General features: G+C 41.4%; 1 protein-coding gene across 2 annotated transcripts in view; it reads right to left on the bottom strand.

The window, feature by feature from the left end:
* utp20 (UTP20 small subunit processome component) overlaps nt 1–12,972 on the bottom strand; it is a 39,894-nt gene that overhangs the window by 6,504 nt on the left and 20,418 nt on the right. For both annotated transcript variants that reach the window (XM_028019946.1, XM_028019947.1), the window contains exons 24-45: nt 9,898–9,983; nt 9,390–9,515; nt 8,584–8,750; nt 7,498–7,706; nt 7,275–7,418; nt 7,095–7,174; nt 6,752–6,987; nt 6,511–6,655; nt 6,291–6,378; nt 5,222–5,365; nt 5,028–5,081; nt 4,805–4,957; nt 4,544–4,699; nt 3,638–3,778; nt 3,420–3,557; nt 3,197–3,336; nt 3,032–3,114; nt 2,281–2,579; nt 2,061–2,200; nt 1,823–1,979; nt 479–577; nt 195–362 (exon numbers count right to left, since the gene is read on the bottom strand). In XM_028019946.1, the coding sequence (XP_027875747.1) occupies nt 195–362; nt 479–577; nt 1,823–1,979; nt 2,061–2,200; nt 2,281–2,579; nt 3,032–3,114; nt 3,197–3,336; nt 3,420–3,557; nt 3,638–3,778; nt 4,544–4,699; nt 4,805–4,957; nt 5,028–5,081; nt 5,222–5,365; nt 6,291–6,378; nt 6,511–6,655; nt 6,752–6,987; nt 7,095–7,174; nt 7,275–7,418; nt 7,498–7,706; nt 8,584–8,750; nt 9,390–9,515; nt 9,898–9,983 (3,153 nt within the window). The remainder of the gene's footprint in view (nt 1–194; nt 363–478; nt 578–1,822; nt 1,980–2,060; nt 2,201–2,280; nt 2,580–3,031; nt 3,115–3,196; nt 3,337–3,419; nt 3,558–3,637; nt 3,779–4,543; nt 4,700–4,804; nt 4,958–5,027; nt 5,082–5,221; nt 5,366–6,290; nt 6,379–6,510; nt 6,656–6,751; nt 6,988–7,094; nt 7,175–7,274; nt 7,419–7,497; nt 7,707–8,583; nt 8,751–9,389; nt 9,516–9,897; nt 9,984–12,972) is intronic.

Here is a 12,972-nt window from a genome sequence, read left to right as displayed (position 1 = left end):
TGCACTTCTTTTTTTTTACAAAACTGAGCAGTTTGAATATCAAGCACTTTCAACAACTTTATGCACAAATGGAGTACTTTCCAAACCTTTGAAAACACCTGTGTGATATTCAAGCCTTTTCAAGGATTTCCAGCAGCCAAACGAACCCTGACTACCACTAAATCCTGCCTCTTCCTCCTCGGATCCGCCCTCACCTCCTTCAGCGGCAAGACCAGCTTGGTAACGCTCTCCTTGCTGCAGAAGCGCGCCAGCAGCTCGTAGGAGTCCATGCTCTTGCTGTGTCGTGCCTCCATCACCTTGGAAACGATGCCCTTGACTTCCTTCTCCTCGGCGACGGAGCCAAACAGCTCGTTGTTGAAGATCTGACCGGTAAAGGGCGAAAGCGGCCATTTAGGTGGGAGAAGAAAAAGAAGCACAAGAAGAAGAAGAAGAAAACTGAAGAGTTTCTATGTGGAATCTGGAGGTGTGAAGCTCTTACTCCGATCAGCATGCTCATGCAGGGGTCCAGGTCTCCGCTCTTCAGCGTCGGGCTGATGGCAGACAGCAGCTGGTACACTGTGAACGTCAGCACGTGCATCTGATTGGATGGAGGGTGGGAAACGGGAGAGAGAAAAACCAAAAAGTCATTTTTTCGACTTTATTTCATATACAACTTTTTCACATTCGGCCACAAAACGATAAACGTCAATGTTCACAGCATGTACAAGCTGGTCAGAGATAACGTGATTAAGGCCGAAATGATTAATCATTAATCGTGATGAATCGATTGCTGAAGCAATTGTCAACTAATTTAGAAATCAATTAATTGTTAAGACAAAAAAAAAGACAATTTGTTTAAGAAAAACCAACATATTTAGCGCATTAAGTCAAAACTGTACAATATATATATATATATATATATATATATATACATATCATTTAGGAGAAAAACACGTCTAGCTGTGCTAGTTGCTAAGTAGCAATTAGCATAACTAGGCTACATACAGCTCTGGAAAAAATGAAGAGACCACTGCACTGAACGCCATTGAAAACCTCCTGGTTATTCCACCAAATATTGATTTCTGAACTCTTCCTGAGGTAAAACATTAGTATTGTTATTTCTTAATGAATATGACCCTCTTTTCTTTTCTTATTTTTTTTGCATTATTTGAGGTTTGAAAGCACTGCATCTTTTTCATTATTCTGACCATTTCTCATTTTATCCAAATAAGTACTAAATTTATGCTTGGAATTTCAGAGACATGTAGTCAGTAGTTCATAGAATAAAAGAACAATGTTCATTTTACTCCATCTATATATCAGCAGCTAGTTTCCGGTAGCCACCACCTCGTGTCACATAACGCAATTACAATGTCTGAGTGCGACTCCCAACTTTTGCCTGACAGAGAAATTCTACAAGTAAAAAAAACAAAAAAACATACAGGATTAAATAAACCTGGAATGACAAAATTGTCTGCACATCGAAGCACCTTTGTGTGCTAAAATGTCCCAGTCAAAGTCCAGACCTAAATGAAATTGAGAATCTGTGGCAAGACTTTATAATTGACGTACAATCTTGTTGAGCTTGAGCTATTTCACAGAGAAGAATGGGAAAAATGTCCATCTTTAGATACGCAAAGCTAAAAGAGATTGTAGCAAAATAGCCTTATTGGTGATTTTGTAAAAAAAAAAACAAAAAAAAAACAATATATATCCTTTTCATAACTTCCCAATCATGTGCCACTTTGTGTTGGTCAATCACACAAACTCTAAATCAATGATTTTAATGTAACAGACAGAACTATTACTTGCTAATATCTGTATGCATTTTGTGTTGTCCTACCTGGTAGCCTTTGACCAGAACGCCCTGCATCTCTTTGAGCAGATACTGCAGATACCTGCAGCCCAGAGTCTGCATGATCTTTACCAGCGTTCCTCTCGCTACGTCGCGGATCTCCTGGAAGCGGTTCCTCAGCAGGACGCAAACCTTGATCAAGATGCTGGAAAAGAAGAAAGCAGACGCCGTTAATCGCCCACGTGTCAGAAAACCTCCCCGATTTTAAGGAAAAACCTGACCCTACCCTGGGAGGTTGGCCTCCATGATGTGAGGAGGAAGAGTCTGCATGAGCTTGACCATGGCGAACGCGATGGGAATGCGCACCACCTCCTCATCCTTCACATCTTTGGACTTCACCGCTTTGTGCTCCTCATCACGCTTCACCTGAAGGAAGAAATAATAATCTAATCTTCCATTGCTGCTGCTGCTAGGGAGCGTTTCCTTATCCAGTTCCCACTTTCTACCTTTGCAGTGAGGCACTTGTTGAGGCGGGGCAGCACGCTGTCGTTCACCATCTTGTGGATGGTAGCCATCAGAGACTCCAGCTCCTCTCTGCTCTGGGGCAAGCCGCAGGACACAGGGGGCGCTGTAGGAGCTGCCTTAGCTGGGATTCTTGACACCACCGCTTGTGCGGCGGATTTGGTTTCCATGGGGACGCTGGCGGAAGCCGACTTGTCGTCGGTCTCCATGGCTTCTTCGTCGTCGCTGGTGTCCAGTTCTTTGGCCTCTGCCTCGTCTTCGACATCCATCGCAACGCTCTCAGCTGGGCAGAAATAGTTGAGACATTTATATATATAAATAAAAAATTAAAAAAAAATTAAATATGGAATTACAACAGGTAGATAAAGGTTTAATAGAAATTATGCCAGGTGGTTTTTGGATTAAATAATAATGATGAAATATATCGATGGATGCTGGACAAACTGATGGGTAGTTGGATTGAAAGACAATGTACTGAGGAAGGAATGGATGGATGGATGGAAAAAAGGATGGACGATGTACAAGAAAGGATGGATGGATGAACAAAAGGACGGACGGATGGGTGGACGACTGGGCAGACGGATGAATAGACGAAAAAAGGATGGACAGATGGACGGATGCTAAGTAACAGGAACAAAGTGCATCTAGAAATACCGACTCTTCCTCCATGCTCCTCCCCACCAGAAAACGCTCCAGTCTGTTTACAGAACGGATCTTTGCCGCTCCTCCTCTCACCTTCTCTGGCTCTGGCAGCCTCCATCTCTCTGCTGAGGGTCTGATGGTCGAAATGGAAGGCCTCCAGGACAGTCACCAGCAAACTGCAACAGGGAGCAAACAAATAAATCCCCTGAAATGAGCCAAAAAATAAAAATAAAACAGTTCCCAATCGTCCAGCTCTACCTGACGGCCAGTTTCTGCTCGGCCTGCCCAGTCTGCAGGATGTGGACGAAGTGCTTCAGGTAGTACAGGTATTTGGACCAGGTCAGCTTGCGGCACACCGCCCCCACCACCTCCACCGAGGCGGACATCATGTTCTCATGCTGCGGCGTGAAAAGTGAAAGAGAATGTTAAGAAGAAAAAAAAAAAAACCTGTAAGAAAACCTCGTTTATTCTCTGCCGTCACCATCAGCATCTTCTCGTCCAGCAGGGCGGTCGTGGCGTACGGCATGATGTAGTTCTGAAGCGAGCGCGGGGTCATCGCCACGGCGCCCTCGGTCAGCTGTTTGGCAAACCTCCTCAGAGCGCGGGCTCGACGGTGGATCTGAGCGAAACGCACACCCACAGGTTGGTTAAATGACCCAAACGTGGGAAATACAGGAGGAGGACAGGTCCGTCTAATACCTGGATGTGCTTCATATGCTCAAAGAAGTCCGACTCCGGGTCGTTGTAGTCCGTCAGCTGCACCAGGTCTCTGAACTCTTTCTTAGTGGGGAAGTTCTTCACCAGACAGGCCAGGACGGAGGTGTATTCATGCTGGACGCTCTGGAAAACAAAACAGAAATACACAGAGAGAGAGATTGGATTCAGGGCCAAAGCTGCAAGAAGAGGCACCAGGCATGACATAATATAAGATCATCTCAATTACAAGATTAAAAACTTAGCAAAATTAAGGTTTGAACACTTTTCCCACAGTAAAATTCGAACACTTTCCAAGCATTTTCAAACACCAGCACCCTACATTAGAGATAAAAAAACAAAACAAAAAAAAGAATGTATATTTTTTATTAGGACTATGAAAATTTAGACTTAAATCAAACGTTAGATTACAGTTTGAACATCAAGAACTTTCAATGACTTTATATAGAAATCAAGCACTTTCCAATCCTTGGAAACGCTTAAATGAAATTCAACCATTTACAGGGATTTGAAGCAAGTTTGTATTTTATACAAACTGTATAAAATGCATCAACGCCATGGTTGAGAATTAAACACATAAGTGAATATCTGTTGAGAAATGCTTCACAAACGTATTCACAGCCTTAAGTACAGCTATTTGTTGTGCCCGCCACAAATCTGTCCTATTTTTGAATAGTTTGAATGGTCTTGTCAAAGTCCAGACCAAAATAAAATTGAGAATCTGTGTCAGGACTTGAAAAGTAACCCTAATAGGTGAAGACTGTCCAATCCAGGTTAAAATGCCCGTCTCAGGAGGACTAAATCCAAATGCATATTTGACTTTTTTAGCATTCTGTTGTTAAAAAAGCTTGAAAACCACTAAATAAATGAACTGGATGTGAGTTCTTGCACCTCAGTCTTGCTGTGGAGCCCCTTGTGGACGGCGTCCAGGATGGTGTGTTGTATCAAATCTCTGTAGATCTGCACCCCGGCACCGACGGCAGCCACCTGGCTGATCACTGCCGACACGCACAGGGTGGCGTTGTCTCCCAGTGACATGTCGCCGATCTGCATTTAAGGGATAAAAGAATCATGTCCAGCTTAACGGTGTCCAGCTCGATCGTGACAGAAAGTGTGATTTTAGCTTTAGACTGAGAGATGTGCCGCACGAACCTCATATGTGTGGAAGCAGTTGTATATGAGGATGCTGATGTAGTCCAGGTCCAGAGTTTGCATGTCTTTGACCCGCTTTGCCGCCTCTTGGAAAGCCGTCAGCCGCACGTCAAAGTAGATCTCATCCAGGTGGCGGCTGTCGAACGCGTTCAGCTGGAAAGGTTTAAGCATTTAGACCAACTTCAATACTCCTCAGCTCACAATAACGGGTAGAAAAGCTCACCTTTGTTGCTAAATCTGTGATGTACGTGAGCGAAGGGTCCAGATCTGAGAGAGTCTGGCAGCAGAGAAGGGAACACGTTACCAATATACCAATATCAGACGTCAACATGAAGACTAAACAAGGCAATAAATAGAAAAATAAATAAGTTGTTAATGTATTCCTAGCCAAACTTCACTGAATTTGTTAAAGGATACCTGGTAAACAGTGGTGAGAGCCTGTCTGGGCAACTTCTTGTGAATGATGGCGAAGAGTTTTCCAAGCGGCTGCAGGAAGGTGGAGGGCTGATCGGTCTGCCGCAGCAGGTTCTGCATGGTGGCCAGGAGGTCCAACTCAATCTCCTGGGACAAACATATCATATCATTTAAAAACAAAAAGCTCTATACGACTAGAGCTAAAGCGATTAATCGTGATTAATTGATCACCGAGACAGTCGTCAACTTATTTAGTAATCAATTAACCACCAAGTGGAGTATACAGACTCAAAAAAAGGCATTTTACTGAAACAACATCACTCTGCAAAATAATATTTACATTTAAGATGAAAAACCTTCTTAGTCTGTGAATATGTTCTATCCAGAATTCCACTAGTGGCACTTTTAGCTTCACCCAGTTCAAATTCTGTGATAATCTCCTATTAAAACATTTACTATCACATTATTAATCTGTTTTTCTAAAAAAATAAATTGATCAACAGATTAACCTCTATACTGTATCGTTGTTAAGTGAAGCAAAAAGGGTTGAGCTTTTCACACGATGTTAGGGGAATTATTTTTTTTTGGGATAAAGATGAATCTTTGCTACAGAGGTTCAAGCGTTTGCTAAAGGAGTGCTACATTGTTGCAAGAAAATAAGTATTTTCTTAAGTGAAAAGCAACTGAATTATTTGTTTATGTTCATGTTTTTATGTATTTCTATTATTGTATAAAAAAAAAAACTTAAGTGGTTAAATGAAAATTTTGCAGAATGTCTCAAATTTTATTTTATTTTTTTTTTTAGAATAATCCATTACCAATATAATTGTTGCAGCGATATTTGCAAGTAAAAGAAGAAGACCCTCTGAGCTTCTTCTGAATGATGAGCAAAACTTCAAACATTGGGTTTATAAGTGGCAGACCAACATAAAGAACTGTTAGGAGTCTTTTCTCCACACCATGATGTTGCCGCCACCGTATTTAGCAACAAAAAAACAAAATTTTTATGGAAGTAACATGACAAAACGGCCTATAAACACATATTGAGAGAAGCAAGTGTTGGAAATCTCACCTGAGAGTTGCTGCCCCTCAGGAGGTAAGGAAGCAAAAGGCTGATGAGCATCGAGCTCTGCTCCTTGTCACGCACAAATCGACTCACCCTGACAAAGAGAAAAAATATATATATATATATATATATATATATATATATATATATATTTGTTTAATGCAATCCATTTTGAACACGGAAAAACTAAAAACGGCTCGAGAGGAAACAGATTAAACAAACTCACTTGGAGAGAAGGTTGAGCTCTTTGGCTACCTGAGCTCGGAATTTCTTCTTCTTGAGTCTCTCCGTGTTGCGAACTACTCCGCTGAAATATTGCAGCAAGGTGGTGATGTGAGGCAACAGCAGTCTGGAGCCCTGAGATAGCGATTCTGGAGAAAGAGAAAATCAAAACAAAAACACAACAAAGTGAATATTTCACTTGGACAGCGCAAAATTCAGGAGCTTCTAAGGGACTAGTTCTGAACCTTCTGTGATGACGGCGCCCTCTGGAGGTTGCGGGAACACGCAGCCATTCACGACGACCTCAGACTCTGCTAAGGAGGCGACAAAATCTTTGGCTGTTGCCAGAGACTCGATCATGTCCATCACCATGGCGACGGTGGCCATGGATGCGTTTTTGGCAGACAGGAGGGCAAAGACGTTTAGGAGGATGTCGCACTCTGGGTGGTCTGGCCTCTGCTTGGCTAGGAGGGGGAAATACCTAAAGCACACACACAGTGAGGCTCTTAAATGTTCACCAACATTCCTGATTAATAATAATAATAATTAAAAAGACATTCTAGATTAATACTCCTGAGGGAGCCTGACCTGGAGTTCTTGCACCACACGTGGATGAGCTTGAGCAGCGGCGTGGGGGAGTAGGGGCTCTCCGTCGGGAGGCGGCACACCTGAGCACAAACGACATCTAAACTTGTTAGCAAAACGCTGAGGTTTGGAGCAGGATAAATGTGATTGAGGTTGAAAAAAATAAATAAAATCGAAGTGCACCTGAGGCCAGACGACAGCCTGGAAAACGCCGTCGATCTCATCCGGGGTGAAGGCGTACGAGTCAAACGCGTCGAAGAAGTCCTGAATCCTGAGAATACCCAGCCTCCTCAGGTTCTTCAGGGGGCTAAAACATCCTGCTCGAAGCTGGGAGGGGAAAGATGAAGGTTTTTAAGCGCGTACCGTGTGGAATCAGAGAAAACTAAGACAAAAAGAGCTTTCTTACCTGCTGTCTTTTGTCCAAGATGGTGGACAAGGAGGCGGTGACACACAGCAGGATCTGCAGGACTTTGGGCAGGTATATGTTGATGAGGTGGCCCAGCTTGTGCAGGACAACGTTGATGATGTTCAGCAGGCTGTGCTGACGGCCCAGAGGAAGGACGGCGGCCATGTCTGTGTCAGCTATGGCTTTTTCCACCGCTTCCAGGCAGGATCCTGAGGACCAGACAGTAGAGAATACCAAATATTGATACAAAGTCTGTATCAGTAGCGATTCTAGCGTGGTAAGATCGACACTTTAGTTTCAGATTCTGTTTTGGAATTTTATTTTATTTTTGTATTGTTTTTTCTCAACTTTACCTCAAAAAAGATTTTGTGTTTTTATTTGTTTATCTCTTTTGCACTTTATTTACTTGGAAAAACATGCATACACAAATATGCTTTTTTATTTTATTTTATCATGTTAATATGTTCTCAAAGTATTTTGTAGACACCTATAAACTTTGAATTATTTAGTTAAGAAGTTGAAAAAAAAACAGAAAACACCGCCTGGCTATAAAAAAACTTACATTTTTTAGATTAATTTCAGAAATTCTGTAGAAAAAATAACAGGGAAATTTCTAACTTTCAAAAGTCAAAATTTCCCTGTTTTTTTTCTAGAAGATTTCTGAGAATAATTTTAAAATATCTGAGTTCTTTTTTTTTTCCAAGCAAATTTTCGGATTTTCAAACTCAGAAATGTAATTGTTTTTTCTAGAAAATTTCAGATTTTTTGACAGAAATGTACTTTCCATTTTTATTTTTGTTATTCTATGTACAATGGCCCTAATACGCCGTTGCAAATGTCAAAAGTTTGAGGATATATCAAACCTAAATAATAAAAAAGTATTGATATTGGCCCAGTATTTCCTTGGTATCAGATCAATACCAAAATATGCAGTATTAAACACCTCTGCCAAATGGATGTTTACTCTTATATTTAACAGCTATGTGTTTTTATTTTAAGCTATGCTCTGGCTAATAAAACTATCGCTACAAAGAAAAGTAATATGCCAGCAGTATGTTCTCAGGCCCTTGGAGGTCAGAAGCTCACCTTTGCTGTAATGGCTCAGAGGCTCTAGAAGCAGGTCGATGAACATCCCCAGCTCCTCTGATTGGCTCCCGGCCAGGAATCGCAGAATGATGGCAGACCGCGTGGCGGCGCTCGCCTTTCCCTGGAACTTACTGCTGGCTTTAGTGCGCAGACGGCCAAACAGGATCCTGGTTCACACACACACACACACACACACACACACACACACACACACACACACACACACACACACACACACACACACAGATGTTATTGTTACAACCAGTCGCATCTGTGAACCAATCACACTCATTTTTAATATAGTTTTTCTCACCTATAAAGCAATATCTTGTCAGTTCTTTTTGTTTTGCTTTAAAAATAAAATCTACTCTTTCTGAAGCTAGCTTGTAGCTTGAACAGAGCTGCTTAGGACACTTTTAAATCTCACTTAGAACATGATGTGGTTCTGGAGTGGTTCAGATCACTGACATAAATAATGTCACTATTGCCATGTGGAGACCACCAGGGCTTGATACTTGGGCCACTGCCATTTTTTTTTTGTATCTCCTTTTATGCAGATAATACTGATGATTCTGTGGACCTTTTGTGCATGTGTTTGAACTAAAAAAAAGAAGCCAACTTGAAAAAATTGTCTTAAGGACGTTTGCATTTTTACAATGGGACCGGGGCCGACTGGCTTGAATGTCTCTGTAATGTCAAAGTCGGTTGTTATTTTTAGGGCATTTTTTAAAGAACTTTTCATATATAGACCCTGCAGTGGACCTCCAATGTATTTTTGTTAAGAGTAGACACACTGCATGTCATACCTCATGAGCAGTGGAATCAATCTGCCTCTGTGGGAAGCGTCGACTACTCCCGTTTCCTCGGAAATGTTGAAATGCACGATCTCCTCTTTGAAGTGTCTGTCATCCAGTAGCCGCTCAAGATTCTCCCTGCGCGCACACACACACACACACACTATAGTTCAGAAAGACGCAGAAAGCAATTACCCAGCATGTAGCGGGAACAAGCCAAACAGCTGGTATCGGCAGGTAAAAGAGCCTTTTATTTGCTGCTTTTCTTTTTTCTCATCCTGGCAGCAGGTGAGCGTAGCGAAAGCTAAATAAGCCCTGAACTGCTCTCCTGTCTGCAGCCTGGTTCAGTGTGAGGTAAAAGGATAGCTTGATAGCTACAAGCAGTGGCCAAAAAGTCAGTTATCAGCAGCAATGCGGTCAGAGTGGACATTCCTGCGTCTGTAACCATAGACGCCGATGATGAGAGCGGTAAGCTATCAGAGATGGAAACCAGGAAAACAGCCAAAGAGAAGTTTCTTACTTATAGGGGACGATGTTGGGGTCTTTGTAGGTCAGGACACACTCCAGCGCCACACACTGGATCTGCTGGTCCTGATGGCAGAGCAGCTGAGGACAAAAAGACAAGAAGGAGAAATCAAGAGAAAGTTCGTGAGCAAACAAAATGACTCGACATATAAAGTGTTTAGCCAATTGTTTCATTGATGTTGCCATATGTTTTGGCACTGAAGCTAATGCTAAAGCACTATTTAATGGAACAAAAGGTTGTTTTTCTATAAAATAAAATGCATTTGTGGGTTGAGCTTTTGCCTGTGAAAAACTTGACAAATTCTCTCTGCCAACACCAAAAACATTTACTTTTTTTGCCTAAAATGCAACAACTTCAGGGAATACTGGATGCATCTGCAGCTAAAAAAAAGCTTCAACAAGTGGAAAATTCAACTGTTTTTTGCTTGACTTAACATCAATACAAGTCCGGAGATAATCTGAATCTAGATTAACTGAAAAATAATTGTATAGCAAAAGGTGCCTAAATGGAGGGTTCTCCTTTTTTTTTTTTTTTTTTTTACAGAAATTGAACCAGGTGAAGCTAAAGCTATGTTGAGTGTTAATGATTAATCGATTGCTAAATTAATAGGGTTGAAATGATTAATTGCATTAATCGAGATTAATCGATTATTCAAATAATTTTCAACTAATTTAGCAATCTACTAACTGGAGTATAGAAATGAAAAAAAAAAATAATTTAAGAAAAATCCAACATATTCAGGGCAATAATTAAGTCAAAACTGAACAAAAAAATCTATACATTTTGCAGCTAATAAAAAAAACAGCTTTGTTAGTAAAAATATGTTCCTCAAAACACATTTTTGAAAAAAAAAAAAAAAATTTAAATGTGGCTTCGTTTTAGCTTCATATTTAGGCAGTAGCATGTTAATTTTTGTTGTCAAGAAAAGAGCTGCATTATTTGTTTATTTGCATTTTTTAAATGTATTTCTTATATTGTATAAGAAAGGCTTATAAGTGGTGTCAAGAAAACTGGTATGGGGTTTGAGATCTATCCAGGTACACGCAGAAAAAGGTGCATGAAGGCCTGAAAGAAATAAAGCAATCTTGTGTTTTGATTTATAATGATTAAGTTGGACATGTATGAGTACAATTGGTAAAATGACTGTGTATAAGTAATCACTGAATGATTCTGAAATGTACGAATAATGATCTGTAATGATAACAACAATGAGATGATTATGTTTGATGATTTATAATAGGAGAAAGAGGTGATTAATTCTTAATGAATATCAAAGTTGTGATGATTTGAAAATTGATGCAAATAGTTTTTAATATAGGTTATGGGTTGACTGTGTTTAATGATTAATAACAGAGAAAATAGTGAGTGGAACGAGAAGGGGAACTTGTGAGTTCCTGCTGTCGCAAGCAGTTCTGAACAGATGGCCAGAACGCACAGGATGGGTGGTACGGTATGGTTGGCTAAGATCAACACGCTGAGGGAAGGACGGTACTTTCCACCCCAGTCAGCAGACAGAAGGGGCCGACGGGGGTTTCCGTGAAAATCAGCAGATGTTCAGGAAACCACGTAAACTAAAACTCCCCATACACATGCATGGCAGAGAAACGTATAAAAGCAGACGAAAAAGGAGAAGTTCTTGTTCTTTGTCCGCGGCGCTGAAGGAGTCGAAACGGAGAAGCAGAGGAAATAGCAACCGTCCGCACCCTGGAACCACGGGAGACTTGATACTCAGCGCCGCCAAGGAGGGACAAGTTCCGTACGCCCAAGCCCGAGTTCCTGATTCGGCCATCGGTCTTGCCTCCACCCCGAATACATTGCAACAGACTTGGAGAAAAGACAAAGTTCCCGGAGGGATAAAGAGCTGGGTTTCTAAAGGATTTAAACCCGTTCTACTTTGCTACTATTCTAAGGAGGATTTTTCTGCACAAGGATAAAGACTCTGTCCAAAGAATCTGGATGTCTCTGCTGCCAAGATTCACCATCAACTGGGTGTGAGTTGCCTCTGCTCCATAAAATTCCATCTCAGAAACAGTGACATAGGTTAGGGAAAGGAGACAGCATGGTATAGTTATACATGTGGACCTTATTATACTGTTCTCAAATTTATATACAATTGATTATTGATTTGTATGTCACATATTCCTGCTTAAGCTTGCTTAATAAAATTCATACTCTAAAATTCTATTGAGGTTGGTGGACATTGGAATTAATCGAGTCATGTAATCATTCTTCAGTTCTTCTAATAAAGGTAAAATTAATGTACATGGTTCTAGTAAAGAGGAGGCTTCATAATTTCCTTTGGCGAGAGTAAAATAATGACCCAGGGACTTACATCCAAGTCACTAAATTTAGTCTAGCCGGTTCCAAGAGCGAGTTATATTTTAGAAAGCGAGCTACCGTTAACAGAAGTGGTTATTGGAATTATGCAGCTGTGAGGGCTACTCAGCTGATTGTTTCTTAACTGAAAAGGGTCGTAACTTCTGGATTGGAGGTAGTTAGAGCTAGACGAATCGCTTTCGACACCAGTTTGAATAGATTATCTCTTATAGATCTCATTTAGGGTAATACCCAGGTCTTAGAGATTTTCCGGACCTGTTAGACAGAGAACTGGTCAGTAGTCAGCCCCGGAGGGTTGTGATGAAGTGGGCGGGGCTAGCTATTGCAAGATAACGGACATGGCGCCCAACGTGGGGCGGAGCCAAGTAGGCGGGCCCTACACACCAAGTCAGTAAAAACAGATGTGTGATTCTGAATAGCTCACTTGGTTCGTTAACTCTTAGGGAGTAGAGTTAACAGTGACTGATAAGGCCGTCGGTCACAACCCTTGCAGTAACTGTATAGCATGCAGGTGAGGGAAAGCTTCTACTGAGGATAAGTGATAGTATCCAGACAGTGAAGCCAGTAGCCAACACAGCCTGGACCCATCCCTACTCAAGAGCGCAAAGAGAGGCTTTGGGGGATAGGCAACTCGAAGACAAAGACAACTATGAATGAAGAAGAAAGGGGTGAACTGGATCCCCTGCCAAAGCCAACAATGGGACAAGAGGCAAGCAGCATCAGCCGGGATGG

Source organism: Xiphophorus couchianus, chromosome 6 (assembly GCF_001444195.1).
Source record: "Xiphophorus couchianus chromosome 6, X_couchianus-1.0, whole genome shotgun sequence".
Taxonomy (NCBI): Eukaryota; Metazoa; Chordata; class Actinopteri; order Cyprinodontiformes; family Poeciliidae; genus Xiphophorus; species Xiphophorus couchianus.
This window is presented reverse-complemented; position numbering and strand designations above follow the sequence as displayed.